The 23,525-nt window shown below is 47.0% G+C and overlaps 1 protein-coding gene across 1 annotated transcript; it reads left to right on the plus strand.

The window, feature by feature from the left end:
• Positions 1–15,746: 15,746 nt before the first annotated feature.
• On the plus strand, positions 15,747–20,322 carry TNFSF14 (TNF superfamily member 14). The gene is made up of 4 exons (XM_043911778.1): positions 15,747–16,091; positions 17,925–17,961; positions 18,238–18,279; positions 18,909–20,322. The coding sequence occupies exons 1-4, from the start codon at positions 15,873–15,875 to the stop codon at positions 19,334–19,336; spliced, it is 726 nt and encodes a 241-aa protein (XP_043767713.1). The 5' UTR covers positions 15,747–15,872; the 3' UTR covers positions 19,337–20,322.
• Positions 20,323–23,525: the final 3,203 nt, after the last annotated feature.

Raw genomic sequence — 23,525 nt, forward strand, 5'->3', positions numbered from 1 at the left:
GTGGTGCTTGCTTTCAGTGTAGGTATGGAGGCGTTTGATGAGCTCCTATCGATTGATGTTCCCTGGAGTCAGGAGTTCTCTGGTGTTCTCAGGATTTGGACTTAAGCCTACTGCCTCTGGTTTTCAGTCTTATTATTACAGTAGCCTCAAGACTTCTCCATCTATACAGCACCGATGATAAAATATCTAGGTTAATGATGAAAAGTTTCTCCACAGTGAGGGACACCCAGAGAGGTACACAGAGTTACATGGAGAAGAGAAGAGGGAGGAGGGAGATAGAGGTGACCAGGAGGAGAAGAGGGGGAATAAAAAGGGGAGAGAGCAAGCTAGCCAGTAATCAGTTCCCTATGTGCTCTCCACAGTCTGGACCCCTCAGAGAGGTTCACAGAGTTACACAGAGAAGAGAAGAGGGAGGAAGGAGACAGAGGTGGCCAGGAGGAGAAAAGGGGGAACCAAAAGGAGAGAGACAGATCCAGCCAGCAATCAGTTCCCTAAGTGTTCTCCACAGCCTGGAATACACAAACAGATTCACAGAGTTGGGTAGAGAAGAAAAGGTGGAGGTGGGGAGATAGAGGTGACCTGGTGGAGAAAAAAGAGAGTCAAAAGGGGGAGAGAGCAATCAGGCCAATGATCTCGCTCCCAAGTGAAAAATGGGTACTGAAGATTGGGTTCTTAAAGATACAAAGTTGATAACAAATACCAAAAAGCAAAGATTAAAAATCTAGAGTAGAGGTTAGATTCTCAAAAATATAATATTAAAAAAAAAGTCACAAAAATTATAAAAAATATATATATGAAGTTTGCTTTAAAAATAGGGTCTTTTTTTTTTTGCAAGGTAATAGTAGGTTATAAAAATGAAAATTAAAGGAGTAATAGAGGACTTAAAAATAAAAAAATAAAAATTTTTTTTAAAAATTAAAAAAATGATAATAGTGAAAATATATCTAGGACTTTCTCTGGAGCTGCTGTGGACAGTGTGGGGTCAGTTCATTTTCAGATAGTTCCTTGGTCCGGCTTGTACTTCTCATGGTCTATAGGCCCCTTCCTATGTAGTCGGTACTAACTACAGGGTTTTAATCTGTTGCACCTGTCACTTCCAAAGCGGTTCCCTCTGTTTATTTTAGCTTCTTCTGTTTGCTGGTCTCTTCAGTGTCTAATTTCCGCCCTGACACGGGGGGGGGGGGGGTGTCACTTTTTTCAGGCTCCCTTGTTCAGTTGTGCTGGGGGGAGCGAGGAACACCGTGAAGAAATATCCCTGGCGTGTGCTCACAGTGATTCAGGCACACTGAGTTTGCCCCCGCTCACGACGCGGGTGCTTTCCCAGTCTACACTGCTCAGGCTCCAGGTTGCTCTGCTGGGAACAGTCTGATGCAATCCCTGGGTTGCATGCCCTCCGGAGGTCTAAGCCGCTCAGGCTCAGGTTCTCGGTGCTCCACAAAGGCGCAGACTCGGTTGGGCCTGCGTTTTGTGCCCGTCCCAGGTCCGAGCAGCTCAGGTGACCAGGTGCTTGGTGGGCGCAGTCGCCCCAGTTGGAGGCTGCGACTTATGGCCTCCCCTGTCCCAGCCGCCCCGTTTTCTGGGTGTACAATGGTGCGCCTTCTCAGGTGGGCCGTGTGTCTCTTCTGGGGAGCTGATCTCTGGCTGCGACCCTGCTGGTGGATGTCGACCATCCAGAATCCCAAGAAGTCTTGGTTAGCAATGAAGCCTGCTTGCAGTTTGGTATAGAATGCCTCTCTGGGGCCCCGATTGCCCCTTTCCGGCTCTGGCTGCCCTCACCTGCCTGCCTCCAGCAGGGGATGGGTCGGCCTGCAGCCAGCTAGCCTTTGTTCAGTCCTTTGTTCTGTGAGCGGGCCTGGCAGTGTCTTAGGTTAGGGCTTTTTGCGGGATAGCTATCCCACAGTCTGGGTTGCTATCTCAAGCTAATTCCCTCAGATTGCCCTCAGGGCATTCAGGCCTAAGCAATGCAGCCCGCGCCTCCCTGTCCAGCCCCCGCTTGCTAGTGGCGGATACGAGCCTCTGGGCTGCTGCTCCGCTGGGAGTTGCTGTTAGGCACATAATCTGTGGGTTTTAATTATTTATTTATTTTGCCTCCCAGTTATTTTGCCCTCTGAGATTCCAAGGTTCCCAACAGACCCGCCGGAGAGAGTATTTCCTGGTGTTTGGAAACTTCTCTCTTTTTTAAGACTCCCTTCCCGGGATGGATCTCCATTCCTACCTCTTTTGTCTCTCTCTCTTTTTTTTTTTTTTTTAGTCCTACCACTTTATTGCTACCAACCCATCTCCCTCCACCATCGTGCACACATGCTCAGTCATGTAATCCCATGGACTGCAGCCCGCCAGGCTCCTCTGTCCATGGACTTTTCCAGGCAAGAATACTGGAGTGGGTTGCCATTTCCTTCTCCTTTGTCTCTCTTTTTTATCTTTTATATTTTGTCCTACCTCCTTTCGAAGACAATGGGCTGCCTTTCTGGGTGCCTGATGTCCTCTGCCAGCATTCAGAAGTTGTTTTGTGGAATTTGCTCAGTGTTCAAATGTTCTTTCGATGAATTTGCAGGGGAGAAAGTGGTCTCCCCATCCTATTCCTCCTCCATCTTCTGTGTCTCCGCTGATGCCAAGTCTAGAGCAAGGTGTTCAGGGCCTGCTGTGCCCAAGGAACAGATAAAGGACTTCTTGGTGACTGATGCACAGATGAAAAACTTAACACACAGTAACAGAAGTTGGTTGTTACTAAATCATGTCCTAGTCTTTTTCTGTGCTTTCACAAGCAGATTACATCCTCTTCAGTTTGCCCATGCCTCCAGCTCTTTTGTAGTTTTAACTGTGCAATGTCCATGGTGCTTATGTACAGAATCAGTTTAAAAGACTGTCAAATTCCTTTTCTCTTGAAATTGAATCACTCAGTTGTGTCCGACTCTTTGCTACCCCATAGACTGTACAGCCCATGGAATTCTCCAGGCCAGAATACTGGAGTGGGTAGTTGTTCCTTTCTCCAGGGGTCTTCCCAACCCAGAGATTGAACCCAAGTCTTCCACATTGCAGGAGGATTCTTTACCAGCTAAGCCACCAGGGAAGCCCAAGAATACTGGAGTGGGTAGCCTATCCCTTCTCCAGTGGATCTTCCTGACGCAGGAATTGAACCAAGGTCTCCTGCATTTCAGGTGGATTCTTTACCAGCTAAGCTACCAGGGAAGCCCCAGAGCAAGCAATTGACCCTGACACAATCAATTTTTTTTTCTTTTCTTTTTTTTTTTAAATTTATTTATTTATCTATTTTTTCAGTGGGTTTTGTCATACATTGACACGAACCAGCAATAGATTTACACATATTCCCCATCCTGATCCCCCCTCCCACCTCCCTCTCCACCCGATTCCTCTGGGTCTTCCCAGTGCACCAGGCTCGAGCACTTGTCTCATGCATCCCACCTGGGCTGGTGACCTGTTTCACCATAGATAATATACATGCTGTTCTTTCGCAACATCCCACCCTCATCTTCTCCCACAGAGTTCAAAAGTCTGTTCTGTACTTCTGTGTCTCTTTTTCTGTTTTGCATATAGGGTTGTCGTTACCATCTTTCTAAATTCCATATATATGTGTTAGTATGCTGTAATGTTCTTTGTCTTTCTGGCTTACTTCACTCTGTATAAGGGGCTCCAGTTTCATCCATCTCATTAGAACTGGTTCAAATGAATTCTTTTTAACGGCTGAGTAATATTCCATGGTGTATATGTACCACAGCTTCCTTATCCATTCATCTGCTGATGGGCATCTAGGTTGCTTCCATGTCCTGGCTATTATAAACACTGCTGTGATGAACATTGGGGTGCACATGTCTCTTTCAGATCTGGTTTCCTCAGTGTGTATGCCCAGAAGTGGGATTTCTGGGTCATATGGCAGTTCTATTTCCAGTTTTTTAAGAAATCTCCACACTGTTCTCCATAGCGGCTGTACTAGTTTGCATTCCCACCAACAGTGTAAGAGGGTTCCCTTTTCTCCACACCCTCTCCAGCATTTATTGCTTGTAGGCTTTTGGATAGCAGCCATCCTGACTGGCATGTAATGGTACCTCATTGTGGTTTTGATTTGCATTTCTCTGATAATGAGTGATGTTGAGCATCTTTTCATGTGTTTGTTAGCCATCTGTATGTCTTCTTTGGAGAAATGTCTGTTTAGTTCTTTGGCCCATTTGTTGATTGGGTCATTTATTTTTCTGGAATTGAGCTTCAAGAGTTGCTTGTATATTTTTGAGATTAATCTTTTGTCTGTTTCTTCATTTGCTATCATTTTCTCCCAATCTGAGGGCTGTCTTTTCACCTTACTTATAGTTTCCTTTGTTGTGCAAAAGCTTTTAAGTTTCATTAGGTCCCATTTGTTTAGTTTTGCTTTTATTTCCAATATTCTGGGAGGTGGGTCATAGAGGATCTTGCTGTGGTTTATGTCGGAGAGTGTTTTGCCTATGTTCTCCTCTAGGAGTTTTATAGTTTCTGGTCTTACATTTAGATCTTTAATCCATTTTGAGTTTATGTTTGTGTATGGTGTTAGAAAGTGTTCTAGTTTCATTCTTTTACAAGTGGTTGACCAGCTTTCCCAGCACCACTTGTTAAAGAGGTTGTCTTTTTTCCATTGTATATCCTTGCCTCCTTTGTCAAAGATAAGGTGTCCATAAGTTCATGGATTTATCTCTGGGCTTTCTATTCTGTTCCATTGATCTATATTTCTGTCTTTGTGCCAGTAGCATACTGTCTTGATGACTGTGGCTTTGTAGTATAGTCTGAAGTCAGGCAGGTTGATTCCTCCAGTTCCATTCTTCTTTCTCAAGATTACTTTGGCTATTCGAGGTTTTTTGTATTTCCATACAAATTGTGAAATTATTTGTTCTAGTTCTGTGAAAAATACCGTTGGTAGCTTGATAGGGATTGCATTGAATCTATAGATTGCTTTGGGTAGAATAGCCATTTTGACAATATTGATTCTTCCAATCCATGAGCATGGTATGTTTCTCCATCTGTTTGTGACACAATCAATTTTTAAAAAAAATTTTATTGGAGTAGAGTTGATCTACAAGGTTAGTTTTAGGTATACAGCAAAGTGAATCAGTTATATGTATACATATATCCACTCTTTTTTAGTTTCTATTCCCATATAGGTCATTCATTACAGAGTATTGAGAAGGGTTCCCTGTGCTATACAGTAGGTCCTTACTAGTTATCTGTTTTACATACTAGTATGTATGTTGATCCCAAACTCCCAATTTATCCCTCCCTTCTTTTTCCTCCCTGGTTTGTTTTCTACATCTGTGACTCTATTTTTGCTTTGTAAATAAGTTCATTTGTACCATTTTTTTTTAGATTCCACATATAAGTGATATCATATGATATTTGCCTCTGTCTGACTTACTTCACTCGGTCTGACAATCTCTAGGTCCATCCATGTTGCTGCAAATGGCATTATTTTATTTTTTATGGCTGAGTAATATTCCATTGTATATATGTACCACATCTTTTTTATCCATTCATCTGTCAGTGGACACTTAGGTTGCTTCTACATCCTGGCTATTGTAAATAGCATTGCTTCTACATCCTGGCTATTGTAAATAGCACTGCAATGAACATTGGGTGCATGTATCTTTTCAAATTATAGCTTTCTCCAGATATATGCCCAGGAGTGGAATTGCAGGATTGTATGGTAGCTGTATTGTAAGCTTTTTAAAGAACCTCCATCTGTTCTTCACAGTGGCTGTACCAATTTACATTCCCACCAAACAGTGTAGGAGGGTTTCCTTTTCTCCATACCCTCTCCAGCATTTATTCTTCATGGCTTTTTTGATGATGGACATTCTAACCAGTGGGAAGTGATACCTCATGGTAGTTTTCACTTGCATTCCTCTAATAATTAGTGATGCTGAGCATCTTTTCATGTGCTTTTTGGGCTATCTGTGTGTCTTCTTTGGAAAAGTTCATCTATTTTTCACCTGGTCCCAGGTGTATCTGAAGGATTCGTCACTCTCTGCTATCACTTGTAAGGGGTGTTCTGGATCATCCCTGTGTTTTGCGGGTTTGTTGGGAGAGGGAGCTTGAGGAGGCTGTGCCACTGTGGAGAGGTTGTGGGTTACCAGGATGCCTCCAAGAGCTGGTCCCTCCCTTGGCTGCAGGAAATCATCCTGGAGCCCTGCCCATGATGCCTTGTGGGCATCTGCAGTAGCAGCGCTTCACTCTGGATGAATTTCTTGCTGCTCTATATGGACCAGGTGCTGTTGTGACCAAGAACTCCTTATTCACACAGTTTCTTAAGCCTTCTGGGATGCAACTTGTGATTGCCAGGTAGGTCTCTGCTCACTCGACCATGCCGTGGGAGGTGTACAAATGAGCGATCTTTCAAGGACCCTGAGCGAAGCTGTAAGGCTCTGATCAGTGCACTCCCAAGGGCCACCCCTCTATCCTGCCTTCCTTGAGGTCTGGAGCTAAGGATTTCTCATCCACAAGTCCCTCAAGTGTCTCATTCACTAGGGATGCTCCATACCTCATCTGCTCTTTTTTTTTTTAAAAAAAAAAAACACCTCAAATTTTACTCATGGTACAGAAGTATTTCATAAGCGCCGTGTTGGTAGAGAAAAACACACAGCCTACAGCTCATCCTTTAAAACCAGAACAGCCAAGTAAAAAGTCAGTATTTTTTTTTTTATTGAAAGTCATTATTTTTACTTGAAAAATTAAAACACAAACAGAAAAAAAAATTAAGGTACACATTGGGAACGGAACTACTATGGTTTTTGTTTCTAGGGATGTGACATCCATGCGTTCTGCTCAGTGATGTTCTACCAAATGTTGTGCTAAATCAGTGTAGGAAACCCAAGCGAACAGATGACCAGTGAGGCTGTCTGCTGTCTCCTACTGGTGCTGAGGGTGACCAGTGGAACACTATCAGGATGAAGTTATTTTGACAGAAAGAAGGGACTGCAGAGGGCTTCCCTGGTGGACCATTGGTTAAGTATCCTCCTTGCAATGCAAGGGACACTGGTTCAATCCCTGGCCTGGGAGGATTCCACATGCCATGCAACAACTGAAGCTGTGCACCACAACTACACAGCCTCCACTCTGGAGCCCACGAGCTGCAACCACTGGAGCCCACGGGCATAGAGTCTGTGCTCTGCAACAAGAGAAGCCACCACAATGAAAAGCCATCGCCACGCAAGGAAGAGCAGCCCCTGAGCGCTGCAACTAGAGGAAGCCCGAGTGCAGCAAGAAAGACCCAGTGCAGCCAAAAAATAAATAAGTAGATACAATCTTTTTTTTTTTTTTTTAAAGAGAAGGAAGTACAGAGCCCTTAGCGCAACAGAAAACCTAAAGAGCTGATTTACACAGAAAGCATTTTAAGCAAACTTGTGCAAACACCAAGGTGCTTGATGAAAAGAATGCCTTTTAGTCTACTTCCACCATGCATTCATTAGTGTCAGTAAAACAGGACCACCTGCTTTATTTTTTTGTTGTTGTTATTTAATTCTTTCTTTTTTTTTTCTTTTACTTTACAATATTGTACTGGTTTTGCCATACATTGACATGAATCTGCTATGGGTGTACATGTGTTCCCCATCCTGAACCCCCTCCCACCTCCCTCCCCATCCCATCCCTCTGGGTCATCCCAGTGCACCAGCCCCAAGCACCCTGTATCATGCATCAAACCTGGACTGGCGATTCATTTCACATATGATAATTTACATGTTTCAATGCCATTCTCCCATATCATCCCACCCTCACCCTCTCCCACAGAGTCCAAAAGACACCTGCTTTATAGTAAAGTCATTGACGAGGTGGTGGTTATGTCCGTGGAGATTACAGTGGAAGGAGACGACAAGAAGACCGCTCTGATAACAGTAAGTCCTGAGGGGCATAGACCATCTGCAGGCCCAGGGACTGCTAATCCTGTCCTGCAAGTAAGGGTCATAAAATATGATGCTGAGGGATTTCCCTCAGGGTCCAGTGGTTAAGGCTCTGAGCTCCCAATGCAGGTGGCCCGGGGGCAGATCCCTGGTCAGGGAATTAGATCCCACATACGGCAACTAAGATCAAAGAATGCAGGGGATGCGGGCTGCTTCCCCAGATCAGCTTGATGTTGTGTATTGATGTGCCCGAATTTGGCAATAAGGAGATCATGATCTGAGCCACAATCAACTCCCAGTCTTGTTTTTCCTGACTGTATAGAGCTTCTCCATCTTTGGCTGCAAAGAATATAATCAATCTGATTTCAGTGTTGACCATCTGGTGATGTCCATGTGTAGAGTCTTCTCCTGTGTTGTTGGAAGTGGGTGTTTGCTATGACCAGTGTGTTCTTTTGGCAAAACTCTATTAGCCTTTGCCCTGCTTCATTCCGTACTCCAAGGCCAAATTTGCCTGTTACTCCAGGTCTTTCTTGACTTCCTACTTTTGCATTCCAGTCCCTCCTTATTGCCAAATTCAGACTTAAATTAAAGAAAGTAGGGAAAACCAGTAGATCATTCAGGTATGACCTAAATCAAATCCCTAATGATTATACAGTGGAAGTGAGAAATAGATTTAAGGAACTAGATCTGATAGACAGAGTGCCTGATGAACTATGGACGGAGGTTCATGACATTGTACAGGAGACAGGGATCAAGACCATCCCCATGGAAAAGAAATGCAAAAAAGCAAAATGGCTGTCTGAGGAGGCCTTATAAATAGCTGCGAAAAGAAGAGAAGTGAAAAACAAAGGAGAAAAGGAAAGATATTCCCATTTGAATGCAGAGTTCCAAAGAATAGCAAGGAGAGATAAGAAAGCCTTCCTCAGTGATCAATGCAAAGAAATAAAGGAGAATAACAGAATGGGAAAGACTAGAGATCTCTTCAAGAAAATTAGAGATACCAAGGGAACATTTCATGCAAAGATGGGCTCGATAAAGGACAGAAATGGGATGGACCTAACAGAAGCAGAAGATATTAAGAAGAGGAGGCAAGAATACACAGAAGAACTGTACAAAAAAGATCTTCATGACCCAGATAATCACGATGGTGTGATCACTCACCTTAAGCCAGACATCCTGGAATGTGAAGTCAAGTGGGCCTTAGAAAGCATCACTATGAACAAAGTTAGTGGAGGTGATGGAATTCCAGTGGAGCTATTTCAAATCCTGAAAGGTGATGCTGTGAAAGTGCTGCACTTTTGGAAAACTCTGCAGTGGCCACAAGACTGGAAAAGGTCAGGTTTCATTCCAGTCCCAAAGAATGCTCAAACTACTGCACAATTGCACTCATCTCACACACTAGTAAAGTAATGCTCAAAATTCTCCAAGCCAGGCTTCAGCAATACGTGAACCATGAGCTTCCAGATGTTCAAGCTCGTTTTAGAAAAGGCAGAGGAACCAGAGATCAAATTGCCAACATCTGCTGGATCATCGAAAAAGCAAGAGAGTTCCAGAAAAACATCTATTTCTGCTTTATTGACTATGCCAAAGCCTTTTACTGTGTGGATCACAATAAACTGTGGAAAATTCTGAAAGAGATGGGAATACCAGACCACCTGACCTGCTTCTTGAGAAACCTGTATGCAGGTCAGGAAGCAACAGTTAGAACTGGACATGGAACAACAGACTGGTTCCAAATAGGAAAAGGAGTATGTCAAGTCTGTATATTGTCACCCTGCTTATTTAACTTATATGCAGAGTACATCATGAGAAATGCTGGGCTGGAAGAAGCACAAGCTGGAATCAAGATTGCCAGGAGAAATATCAATAACCTCAGATATGCAGATGACACCATTCTTATGGCAGAGAGTGAAGAGGAACTAAAAAGCCTCTTGATGAAAGTGAAAGAGGAGAGTGAAAAAGTTGGCTTAAAGCTCAACTTTCAGAAAACTAAGATCATGGCATCTGGTCCCATCACTTCATGGCAAATAGATGGGGAAACAGTGTCAGACTTTATTTTCTTGGGCTCCAAAATCACTGCTGATGGTGATTGCAGCCATGAAATTAAAAGACGCTTACTCCTTGGAAGGAAAGTTATGACCAACCTAGATAGCATATTAAAAAGCAGAGACATTACTTTGCTAACAAAGGTCCGTCTAGTCAAGGCTATGGTTTTTCCAGTGGTCATGTATGGATGTGAGAGTTGGACTGTGAAGAAAGCTGAGCACTGAAAAATTGATGCTTTTGAACTGTGGTGTTGGAAAAGACTCTTGAGAGTCCCTTGGACTGCAAGGAGATCCAACCAGTCCATTCTAAAGGAGATCAGTCCTTGGTGTTCATTGGAAGGACTAATGCTAAAGCTGAAACTCCCAATACTTTGGCCACCTCATGCGAAGAGTTGACTCATTGGAAAAGACCCTGATGCTGGTAGGGATTGGGGGCGGGAGAAGAAGGGGATGACAGAGGATGAGATGGTTGGATGGCATCATTGACTCGATGGACATGAGTTTGGGTGAACTCTGGGAGTTGGTGATGGACAGGGAGGCCTGGCGTGCTGCGACTCATGGGGTTGCAAAGAGTCGGACACGACTGAGCGACTGAACTGAACTGAACTGAATGGTGTGCCTTCAGCAGCTTGCCCTGTATCCTTGATGCCTATCTGCAGGGTCACTCTCAAGGGCCTTGAACTTCTCGAGGTCCTCCCCGATGAGGGTGATGATGTGATACATCGTGGCACCATGGGGGATCTTAGTTCTCTGACCAGGGATTGAACCCATGCCCTTGGCAGTGAAAGTGTGGAGTCCTAACCACTGCACCACCAGAAGTCCCCTTAATGTCTATTCTTACTTCAGGGGAAAGCCCTTCTATAAAGGGCTATACAGTAAATATTTTAGTCTTTGAGGACCGAGAGATAAAATTAAGGCTATTTAGAAGGTATTCATAAAATGAAGGATGGTTCCAGCCTGCCTTATGCCTCATTTGCTTGGGATGGGCCACCCAGGGTTGGAAGACAGGATTCGTGTCCAGCTCTGGAGACATTCTCTGGATGAAGAGTGATGGGCCCGAGGCTTGGAGATTATCAACTACAACTTGGCACTCGCCAAGGGCGTTTGCCATCTTCCTCTGCAGAGATGGAATCCTGTGCTGCTGCAGCTGCTGATTCTCAAGATACACTAAAGGCAGTTCAGTGTGGAAAGTGAAGCACTCTGCTCCAGAGAAACCAGTGGGACAGGTCTTTAGAAAGCTATATATTTTCAGAAACTGATTTCATTACCCCAATCCTTATGTCTCCTCACATCTAGTGAGTGACTGTTAGTTGCTCAGTTGTGTCCAACTTTTTGCAACCCCACGAACTGTAGCCCTCCAGGCTCCTCTGTCCATGGAATTTCCCAGGCAAGTATACTGGAGTGGGTTGCCATTTCCTCTTCCAGGGGATATTCCTGACCCAGCAATCGAACACAGGTCTCCTGCATTGCAGGTGGATTCTTGACTTATATCTAGAAAAGCACTAAATCCCTTCATGATGACATCAGCTCCTCATGACTAGCAGAAAACCTCATGCAAAATGAGTGCTTGATTGCACTGAACTCCCCCTTCACCAAAATCTTATATATTGACCTTCTTTGACGACTGCTCTTTGAAGCAGTCTCTCAGAGCTATCTAAGGTGCTGTCTCCTGTGCTGCAGTCCTCATTCTATCCCAAATAAAACTTAACTTACAACTCTCACGTTGTGCATCTTTTTTAGTAGACAAGATCCAGGTGAGTGGAGAGGGTGTGGGATGACCACCAAGTCCAGTTTCTCTCTGCTCCAGTGATGCCCAGTTTCCAGCCGACCTCTCTTTCCCAAGGCTAGGCTGTCTCATCTGGGTGAGCTGGCCGGAGTTGAAGCAACATGCTGAGTCACCAACCCCCAGAATCAGATGCACCCACTCAATGCCTAGTAACTGCCAACAGAAGACACGCCAACATGTAGGTGGCAGCCCATGTGATGATTACGTAGCCCAAGCTTGCTCTGCTCACCACGTGACAGGCCAGCTAATCAAGAGAGGTGTGGAGGCAAAGAACACGACTTTATTCAGAAAACCGGCTGACCCAGAAGACGGCAGACTAAATGTCTCAAGGTAACCATCTTGTTGGGGTCTGGATACCAGGTTCTTTTATAGAAACAGAGAGGGAGAGGAGGTGAGCAAATAAAGTAAAAAGACCATTTATCTTGCAAAGTAGAAGGGGGTGTGTTAATTTCTTCTTTTCTTGCAGCCATTCACAGGTGGGCAGGGTCAGATTATCTCTCTGCGAGCTAAACAAAGGCACTTTAGTTCAAGTCAAACAGAGGGGCAGGGTCCTCTGAGGCAGTCAGTCCATAATGTATGATTATAAGAACAAAAGCAAGAAAAGCAAGTCACAGTTCCCACCAGCTCACCCAGATGAGACAACTGAGGCAGAATCAGTTCTTCCCTGCAACACAATCAGCCATGAAGCCTGGATAGTGGTGAGTGTTGGCTGCCATTTAGGAAGCCAGTTGGAAGCAAAGGGGGGAACAACCAGAGGAAGGTGCCCCATCTGGGACTCCAGGACACTAAAGTATGAGCCCCTGAGAGCAGCTCCTGTAGCTGTACAGAAATATAAGCCTGGCCTGACTCTGCCCACGGGCCACAATCTGTCAACCCTCAGGCTCAATGTGCGGTCACTGGAAGATTTGTACGGATGAGAGAATTGGACAGCTGCGGCTGCACAGCACAAGAGCGGCGAGAAGAGTTACCCCAAGTCCAAGGTCAGGAGCGGTGGCTGAGAGGAGCTACCCCAGTTCCAAGGTCAGGAGCAGCGGCCAAAAGGATCTACCCCACGTCCAAGGTCAGGAGCGGCAGCCATGAGGAGATACCCCATGTCCAAGGTAAGGAGCAGCGGGTGCGCTTTGCTGGAGCAGCCCTGAAGGGATACACGTCCAAGGTAAGAGAAACCCAAGTAAGATGGTAGGCGCTGAGAGAGGGCATCAGAGGGCAGACAGATTGAAATCGCAGTCACAAACAACTAGCCAAGCTGATCACATGGACCACAGTCTTGTCTAACTCAATCAAACTAAGCCATGCCGTGTGGGGCCACCCAAGATGGATGGGTCATGGTGGAGAGGTCTGACAGAATGTGGTCCACTGGAGAAGGGAATGGCAAACCACTTCAGTAGTCTTGCCTTGAGAACCCCATCAACAGTATGATAAGGCAAAAAGATAGGACACTGAAAGATGAACTCCCCAGGTCAGTAGGTGCCCAATATGTTACTGGAGATCAGTGGAGAAATAACTCCAGAAAGAATGAAGGGATGGAGCCAAAGCAAAAACAATACCCAGTTGTGGATGGGACTGGTGATAGAAGCAAGGTCCGATGCTGTAAAGAGCAATATTGCATAGGAACCTGGAATGTTAGGTCCATGAATCAAGGCAAATTGGAAGTGGCCAAACAGGAGATGGCAAGAGTGAACGTTGACATTCTAGGAATCAGCGAACTAAGATGGACTGGAATGGGTGAATTTAACTCAGATGACCATTATATCTACTACTGTGGGCAGGAATCCCTTAGAAGAAATAGAGTAGCCATCATAGTCAATAAAAGAGTCCAAAATGCAGTACTTAAAGCTCAACATTCAGAAAACTAAGATCATGGCATCCGGTCCCATCACTTCATGGCAAATAGATGGGGAAACAGTGGAAACAGTGGCTGACTTTATTTTTTGGGCTCCAAAATCACTGCAGATGGTGATTGCAGCCATGAAATTAAAAGACGCTTACTCCTTGGAAGGAAAGTTATGACCAACCTAGATAGCATATTAAAAAGCAGAGACACTTTGCCAACAAAGGTCCGTCTAGTCAAGGCTATGGTTTTTCCAGTGGTCATGTATGGATGTGAGAGTTGGACTGTGAAAAAAGCTGAGCACAGAAGAATTGATGCTTTTGAACTGTGGTGTTGGAGAAGACTCTCGAGAGTCCCTTGGACTGCAAGGAGATCCAACCAGTCCATCCTAAAGGAAATCAGTCCTGGGTGTTCATTGGAAGGACTGATGTTGAAGCTGAAACTCCAATACTTTGGCCACCTCATGCGAAGAGCTGACTCATTTGAAAAGACCCTGATGCTGTGAAAGATTGAGGGCAGGAGGAGAAGGGGATGACAGAGGATGAGATGGTTGGATGGCATCATTGACTCGATGGACATGAGTTTGGGTGAACTCTGGGAGTTGGTGATGGACAGGGAGGCCTGGCATGCTGCAGTTCATGGGGTTGCAAAGGGTCGGACACAACCGAGCGACTGAACTGAACTGAGAATTGGACGATAAAGAAGGCTGAGTGCCAAAGAACAGGTGCTTTCAAATTGTTGTGCTGCAGAAGACTCTTGAGAGTCCCTTGGACTGCAAGGAGATCAAACCAGTCAATCCTCAAGGAAATCAACCCTGAATATTCATTGGAAAAACTGAGGATGAATTGAAGCTCCAATACTTTGGCCACCTGATATGAAGGGTTGACTCTTTGGAAAAGGCCTTGATGCTGGGAAAGATTGAGGGCAAGAGGAGAAGGGGTAACAGAGGATGAGATGGTTGGATGGCATTACTGGCTCAACAGACATGAGTTTGAGCAAACTCCAAGAGATAGTGAGGGACAGAGGAGCCTGGCGTGCTGCAGTCCATGGAGTCACAAAGAGTCAGACACAACTTAGTGGCTGAACAACAACACAAACATGGAAGAGATAAGAGCTGAATTAAGTGTTTAAAAGCTGATGCCAGGGGATTTCCCTGGAGGTCCAGTGGTTCAGACTTCACGTTTGCACTGCAAGAGGCATGGGTTCAATACCTGGTTGGGGAGCTAGGATCCCACATGCCCCATAGTGTGACCAAAAAATTAAACTATAATTTTTTTTTAAGGCTGATCCCAGCAGTTCCTGTCCTAGGTATATACCCAAAAGAACTGTGACCTGGATTCCAAACACATGCACACACATGCTCATAGCTCCACTCTGAATTCAGGGGACCTGGGTTTGATCCCTGGACAGGGAACTAGATCCCACATGCTGCAACTAAGAGTTCGCATGCCACAACTAAAAATCCCGAATGCCACAATGAAGATCAAAGATCTCACATGCTTCAACTAAGACCCAGCACAGCCAAATAAAGAAATAAATACTTAAAAACAAACCACACAAAAAACCCTGCATGCACGCACACAGGAGTGTGTACACACAAGCACACTCAAGCACAGGCATGCACACGCAACTGCACACATCTGCGTGCATACACTACACACATAGGTGCACACTTGCAACTACACACACATGCATCCACACACTCATGCACACACATAATCACACCCACACACATGTACACACACAAACCACTCTTTGTGGGCATTTCCCATTGCTCATATTACCATTTCAAGCACTCTGAAGTATTTTCTTACTTACTACGCTGGTCTTTCTCACTCCGCTAGAATAGGAATGGTTTAAGACCATGGACATCTGTCTCTCTTGCTCACAGCTGTGCCCCCAAACCTAGAACAGTACCTAGGACACAGGAGGTGCTTAGCAAACATTTGGTGACCAAGTGAATGATGCCGAGGTGCTCAGCAAACACTTGGCAACCACATGGCTGATGCCATCAGAAGGGAAAGCTAGGGCTTTTCGTCTCCCATCCCCACCTGAGTCACGTCTCCAGATGCCTCTGGAAAGTGTGAGAGACTCTGAGTGAGAGTGAGATGGGGCCAGCCTGGGGGTGGGGGGATGACAGGAAGGAGAGGAGGGCGTGTGGGGAAAGGGGAGGGGCTGAGCCCCAGCTCTAAAGGCAGCCCCGGGACCCAGGAGTGCCTGTCGGCAGTGTGAGAAGCCCAGGCGGGTTGGGCAATCGTGGTTTCCTCCCTCCTGGCCTGCAGGATTCAGCCGAGCCAGCCAGGCCCTGGGCATCTTGGGGCCTTGTCCACTCAGGCATGGAAGAGACAGTCGTGAAGCCCTCGGTGTTTGTGGTGGATGGACAGACAGACATCCCGTTCAGGAGGCTGGGGTGCAGCCGCAAGAGACAGCCCTGCAGTGCTACCCAGCTGGGACTGGGCCTCATGCTGCTGTTGGTGGTGGCTGGACTGGCTGTCCAGGGCTGGTTCCTGCTGCAGCTGCACTGGCGCCTAGAGGCGGTTGGCGCCCCCCTGCAGGTGAGCACCACTGGGGTGGGGGTGGGGATCTCCAAGCCAACGTCACTGAGCAGCTGTACGTGTGTATGTGCAAGGACGGAGGACAGACTAAGAGCAGTCCCAGGCAAGCTAATTCACCTCTGGAACCTCAGTTTCCTCATCCATGAAATGGGCATGATAATAAGAGTCTCCATAGGGAATAAAACAGAATATTGTGTGTGTGGCACAGGCAAGCACTCAATAAATAGGAACTTACTTTTTTTTTAAACTGAGATATAACTGACATAGAACATTGCGTAAGTTTAAGGTGTACAACATATTGATTTGTATATAAATACTGCAATGGCATCACATAATTATAATTTCTTCTAGTGATGGGAACTAACAAAACCTAGGTGTTTAGGAGCGGGCTTCTCAGGTGACTCAGTGGTAAAGAATCCACCTGCCAATGCAAGAGACACAGGACAAAAAAAAAAGAGACACAGGGCATTCGATTTTGATCCCTGGGTAGGGAGAATCCCTTGGAGGAGGCAATGGCAACCCACTCTAGTATTCTCGCCTGGAGAATTCCATGGACAGAGGAGCCTGGTGGGCTGCAGTCCATGGGGTTGCAGACTCAGACACAACTGAAACGACTAAGCACACATACCTCTAGGAAGCTTAATGTTTTATAAAACAGTTGTGTTGTCTGTATCCCCCAGAACCACCATCCTGACATGGCTAGTTGTTTGTTTGTTTTTAAAATATTTATCTGACTCCTCAGTTTGACCACTTTTTAAAATATTTTAATTAAAAAAATTTTTTTTGGCCATGTCGCACTGGAGTGGGGTCAGACCTTCGCCCTTAAATTGGAAGTTCAGAGTCTTAACCACTGGACCACCATGGAAGTCCCTGACCTAGCTAGTCATTATCAGCAGGGCCCTGATCACCACTACAGGGGCTGTCACTAAGCCAGTTTTCTCAGTCTGTGAGCGTGTCTCTCTGCATCCGTCTCCTACGGCCGTGGATGTCGCTGCCACACCTGTAGGTCTGTGTGTCCCATTCCATGCCCACACAGTCTCGGCCTTTTTCTTTCCGGGTCCTTTTTCTCCTCGTGCCTGGACCTGGTGGCCACAGGCCCACTTGGACCTGTGCTGCTATCCCACACACGTGTACCAACACAGCTACTTCCTCACTCATCTACAGCCTGTGTATTGACATTGTGTCTGTTACTGGGTCTCTGTACGCACAGACCCGAGTGACTCCGTAAACCCTGCACCCATGCATTTGTCTCTGTGTGTCTTGTCAGTGCGTCCAGGTGTGAGTCCGTGTGTCTGTATTCATGTGTTTGCGTTTATGTACAAGTGTCTGGCCATTCAGGTGACTGTGTGTCTTCTGTGTGTGTGTGCTAAGTCACTTCAGTCCTGTCCGACTCTGCGACCCCATAGACCATAGCCTGCCAGGCTCCTCTGGCCCTGGGATTCTCCAGGCAAGAATACTGGCGTGGGTTGCCATTACCTTCTCCAGCGGGTTGCCATTTCCTGATCCAGGGATTGAGCTCCCTAGCACCTATGTAATAAACACTTCTATAGCGCTTGCTCTGTGCCAGGCATTGTAATACACTTTTCACATGGGAACTCAAACCAGGCATTTTCCATGTGTCCATTTACAAGAGGGGAAAACTGAGGTCCTGGCTGGTTAAGAGCCTGCTGGGTGGCAGGGAGTAGGGGCAGGGCGTGCGTGCACGTGGCCTTGGAGTCAACGGAGGGTGATGTCTGTGGCCGTGGTCTGCGTGTGCCTCCGGGCCACGAGTCTGAGTGATGCCAGGGCGTGGGCCCCAGAGATCCTCACCATGGGACTGCTCTGTACTTTCAGGACAAAGGTGCAGAAGCCTGGGAGCAGATGCTGCAAGGTGAGTCAGGGTCCTGGTCCCCGCTCCCCGCCCCCCAGGAGGGGACAGTATGGTTCCTATGTTGCCCCCACCCCCTCAGTCCATTGCCCAATGCAATTTGCACAACTGGCCCAAGCCCCACGGAAGCCCCTCCCCCAGGCCGGAGAAGCAGAAGTTTGGGTCATTCCGGAAAGGGTGAGGTTGACACCAGGAGGTGGACTAGATGACCCCTCTGGAGGCTGGCCCTTTACCCCCAACCACCACCTTCACCTCTGACCTCTGATTCTCTCTCTCCAGAGCAGAAGCCCCAGCAACACAACCCAGCAGCACACCTCACAGGTGAGGGGGCCCTCAAGTCCTGGCAGGGGGTAAGAGGGTTCAGTGGGTCCTGGGGAGACCAGACAGACACCCCAATGGTGGCTGAGTACTCCTTTATTCATTAGTTCTTCAAAGCTGCCCAGAGCACAGACACTGCCTGAGTCCACGAATTTCTAATTTCATTTATTGAACAAAGCCTTGTAGGGTGCTTACTCTCTAGCTCACACTCTGATGGACTTTCCACCTCTCCATTCATTCGATCCTTAGCCAGGACTATTCATAGCTCCATTTTCCAGAGAGGGAGACTGAGGCATACAGAGATTATAAGGCTGCTGGGCCATGATGTGTTTTGCTTAAATCCTTAGTTCTGCCACTTAACAATTTCTGACAGTTTGGGTGAATCGATTGCTCTGTGCCTCGGTTTCCCCGCCTGCAAGAAGGGGATGAAAGCGTTAAGATGGAGGATAAGCAAGTTATTTTGCCACTGACTGTGATTTAGTTCCCCTACCTGTAAAGTGAGGATAAAGTGAGTGCATACATTTAAAGCCTAGCACAGAGCAAGGTGGCGCTCAGAGAGGGCTGGCGACTGGCCCCGGGTCCCGCTGAAAGCAGACGTGTGCTCACGAGCCCTGCTCTGCCTCCCTCCACAGGGGCCAACTTCAGCCTGACTGGCAGCAGTGACCCGCTGCTGTGGGAGACGAAACTGGGCCCGACCTTCTTGAGGGGCCTCTGCTACCGGGATGGGGCCCTGGTAGTTACCCAGGCCGGCTACTACTACATCTACTCCAAGGTGCAGCTGGGTGGTAAGGGCTGCTCCCAGGAATCGTCCGGCTGCCTGCCCATCACCCATGGGCTCTACATGCGCACCGCCAGCTACCCCAAGGAGCTGGAGCTGCTGGTCAGCCGGCAGTCACCGTGGGGGCAAGCAGGCGGCTCCCAGGTGTGGTGGGACAGCAGCTTCCTGGGCGGAGTGGTCCACCTGGACGTGGGGGAAGAGGTGGTCGTACGCATGCCGGGCGAGCACGTGGTCCAGCTCCTCGACGGCACACGCTCCTACTTCGGGGCCTTCATGGTGTGAAGGACGTGGTCGGGGCTAATCTAAGGTGTGTCTGCGATAAGTGAGAGACCTCAGAGGATGCCTCAGGACACAGAAAAACACGAGCGGAGGTTTTTAGAGTGGGCCTGGGGGACACCCAAACGTGACAGGTGGAGAGCTCAGTGGGGACCAATGAGGCCGAGAACCCAGCTGCCCCAAGAACCAGCAGGCACCTCCGAAGGACCAAAGGAGACTGCAGGCCCTGCCGTGGACAACCCCGAGGACATCGACCCGGAGACCGGGGGTCTGTTAGTCCCCAGGCGGGGGGTAAAGCCGATCTTGATATTCAGGAAGGGGTGAGGGGTGGCTATTTATACTTCTGATTCAGATCAAAGGGACATGGTGATGGTGGTGGTGGTTGGCTAAGACAGGAAATTGTATTTATACTTTTGATTCAGATTAAAGTGGGACATGGGGGTCCAGGGAGTTGACTGAGAACAGAAAATTTCTTAACACCCTCTACCCTCTCACAAGTGTGGGCGAGTCTGGGGGGAGGTGCGAGTATTTATCATCAAGACTCACCCACCCTGGAGAGCCCAGCCCAGCCCAGCCCTACCCATGGTCACAGTCATGACCCAAGTTCCACCCACCGGGCTTGCGGCCACACCACAGCCTGGTCACAAAGCTACACTCAGAGAAACAGGTGTAGGGACGTGCTGGGAGGTGTTCAACAACCAGCTGTCCCAGGAGGGGATGCCCACTTCCATGATGTAAATACTCCCTCTGCGGTTGGTTTCTGGCTCCCAGTGAATATCATCCACAGGCCAGCTGACACCCAGCACTGCTGTTTTAGCACCCAAGCCAGAGCCTGGAGCACAGGCACTTAGAAAATGTTTCTAGAGAGAAAAAGAGAGAGGGAGAGAAGGGAGGAAAAATGAAAGAAAGGTGGAAAGAAAGAAAAGGTGAAAGAAGAGAAAGATGGATAGATAAAGACAGAAAAGAAATAAAGGTGGAAAGAAAGGAAGGAAGGGTGAAAGAAAAGAAAGATGGATTGATAGAGAAAGAAAGAAAAGGTGGAAATAAAGAAAGGAAGAGTGAAAGGAAAGACAAAGAAAGAAAAGTAGAAAAAGTGAAAGAAATAAACTGTCATCACAGCTACAGCATCCTAGAGAATCACAAGCTCAGCCACTCCTTGACAACCACAGACACATACACACCAAACATCAGATTCTCACACAACCTGGAAGTCCTAGACAGCAGAGCAAACCCTCAGTCACAGACACTGCATTACAACCACATACGGCACAGTCACACACAAGTCATCATCACAGCCCCAGTCACTCACACTGGGCCGTACAGTCACACCACGTATGACACACGGAATGTGATGCTTCTCATGTCAGACTTTCGCATGCTGCATCACGGTCACACCCATCACATACACTCGCAGCCTCACAATCACAAACACACAAACACACATAGCCAGTTCTTCCCAGCCACCTCACATCCTGGGGTGAGGACCAGACTTAGTCTGTAGCCCTTGGACCACTGGCCTTGGAAATAAATACTGAACACTGCAGCTGGTATGTCTAGTTCTTAGCGGGCAGGTAGCTCATGGAGGCCCAGGGACAGATGGAATGACCCACAGAGGTCACTTTTACAGCTGAGAACTCTGAACCCAGCTGACCCAACTCCATGCAGGAAGTTTATCAGAGAAGCCAGAGAGCTGGGGCCCAGGTGTGCCTTAGCCTCAGATCCACAGTTCCTGAGAAAGCAGAGGCTACACACTTCAGTACCCTTCTTGCCGACATTCAGCACAGCCAGCTGGGAGCTTGGGGTATCAGGGCATCCAAGAGTGTGGGGAGGGACAGGTAATGATATGCTTACAGACCTGATGCTTTATGCAAATGAGCATGGACCCAGGAAGCAAGGTTTCCCTGGACCCTAGTATCACAGCTCAGACCCCAGAGAAGAATGAATCACTTGTTATTGACACAGTTGCCTGGTAAAGGGGTGAAGGAAACCGGCTTTGCCATCTGATGGTCTTGGGTTCCAAGTCTACTCTGTCATTTCCTGGCCATGTGACCCAGGAGCAAATCCCGTCACCTCTCCATGCCGTTTCCTCATCTGAAATACTAGGTAACAAGGATTCTCACCTCCCAGGTTTATTGTAAAGATGAAATCAGATGAGGAGGGACTCCCCTGGTGGTCCAGTGGCTAAGACTCCACAACTCCCTGCTCAGGGAACTAGATCCCACATACCGCAACTGAGAGTTTGAATGCTGAAACTAAAGATCCCTCGTGCCACAACTAATACCCAGTGCAACCAAATAAATAAATATTAAAAAAAAAAAGAAACGCAATGAATTTTAAAATCAGATGAGGAAAAAAGCCACTTGGTATGGTGCCTGGTATGCCGGAAGATACATAAGTACATGAGTGTCATTTAGAGATATTAAGGAAAGCATCTGTCAGGCATGTGCCCTGCATATTGTGCAAGTCACATCTTTTTAATTTATTTTTTAAATGAAGGATAATTGCTTTACAGAATTTTGTTTTCTGTCAAACATCAACATGAATCAGCCATAGGTGGCGAGTCACATCTTTATCTGCACCTCTTGGGAGGAGTTGTTGTTGCCCCCGCTTTCCAGATGCAGCGACCAAGGCTCAGGTGCCTCCCCCACCCCACTCTGCCCACACCAAGGGCACCCAGCTTCATGCCTCCCTGGCTGGGCTGGTGGGAGGTGAAACAGCCCCAAGGGCCCAGCCTCCACCCATGCTGGAGTTTCCTTTACTCTCTTCGTGGTCTTTCTGTTTCCGTGGCTTTGATGAGAAGACCGGGGTGTGTTTGTGTGTGTCTGGGGGGAACTCATCAAAGTCACCAGCAGCCACCAACATCTGCCTGGGGATAGAACCTCTACGGAGTTGAGCCTCCTAAGATCACCTTTGGGAGGGGCTTTGATTTCAGATAAAGTGCGGGAGCAGGAAGCCCCCAGTCCAGGCCAGTGACCTATTTACAACTTCTTAGAAGTCTATCTACTTGATTTCCGCTAACACCACCGGTATCTTTTCAGATTTCACTTCTCCCCGCCCCATCACCTCTTTTGCAATACCCAAAGCCTCCTGTCTTCACTTGATACCACCCCCCCACCCCCAGCCCTGAAACAGAAAACTCTTCTCCTTCTCCCAATCTCTTGCCAGGATCCAGAGGTAATAGAAGGAAAAACCATAGCGATTAAATTGTTTCCTACTTTCCTGTGATGACACTATGCCCCTCCCTGCTGCGTTATTATGGCATACAAACACTGAGATGCATCGTCTCCAAGAAACGGGAAGAACCTGCATGATTGGGGAAGAACCTGCATGCCATGTGGCCCAAACAAACAAACAAAAATAAAGTATCAAAACTTAAAACAAATTTTTTTCTGATTCTTTTCAGTTATTACATAAGGTGATCTGACGTCTGTAGATGTACGATCACGTCTAATCACCGAGTGTGTTTTTCAAACAGCAATTAGTAGCCAGTGTTTAAAGGTTATGAAACTTTGCACATGGACAAATCGAGATTTCTTGGCAAGTTGGGGGCTGTGATAACAACCCAGGTTGGGTAGCAGTTGTCCCCTGTGGAGAGGGCGTCAGCTCACCAGTCTCCACTCCTCTCCATGGTCTTCCACTTGAAGACTGGATGTCAGTTGCCTTTCATCATCACATCTGCATGACTGTTTTTCTTAAAATAATAATGATCGTTAATTATAGGTCATACTAGTGCACGCACCGCATGCCAGGCACTATGCTAAGTGCATTGCTGTTGTTCACTCGCTAAGTCATTCATGTGTGACTCTTTGTGACCCTGTGGGTTGCAGCATGCCAGGCTTCCCTGTTCTTCACTATCTCCTGGAGTTGGCTCAGACTCATGTCCATTGAGCGGATGATGCTATCCAACCATCTTCATCCTCTGTTGACCCCTTCTCCTTTTGCCTTCAGTCTTTCCCAGCATCAGGGTCTCACCCAGTGAGTCAGTTCACCACAATTCGAAAGCATCAGTTATTTGGCGCTCAGCCTTCTTTAATAAACAGTAACTCACTGAATTCTCATAATGACCCTATTGGGGGTGGGGGTATACTTTTATAATACCCATTTGATAGATGGGGAAATTGAGGCACAGAGAGGTTAAGTCATTTCTCCATCAAAGGTGGGAACGTATATGAAAGCCTGAGATGACCATGAATTT

This window comes from Cervus elaphus, chromosome 9 (assembly GCF_910594005.1).
Source record: "Cervus elaphus chromosome 9, mCerEla1.1, whole genome shotgun sequence".
In the NCBI taxonomy this organism is placed as follows: Eukaryota; Metazoa; Chordata; class Mammalia; order Artiodactyla; family Cervidae; genus Cervus; species Cervus elaphus.

Coding starts and splice junctions, on each gene's coding strand:
- TNFSF14 (XM_043911778.1), top strand. CDS start 15,873: ATGGAAGAGACAGTCGTGAAGCCCTCGGTGTTTGTGGTGGATGGACAG. Junction 17,962..18,237: donor CTGGGAGCAGATGCTGCAAG/GTGAGTCAGGGT, acceptor CTCTCTCTCCAG/AGCAGAAGCCCCAGCAACAC. Junction 18,280..18,908: donor CCCAGCAGCACACCTCACAG/GTGAGGGGGCCC, acceptor CTCCCTCCACAG/GGGCCAACTTCAGCCTGACT.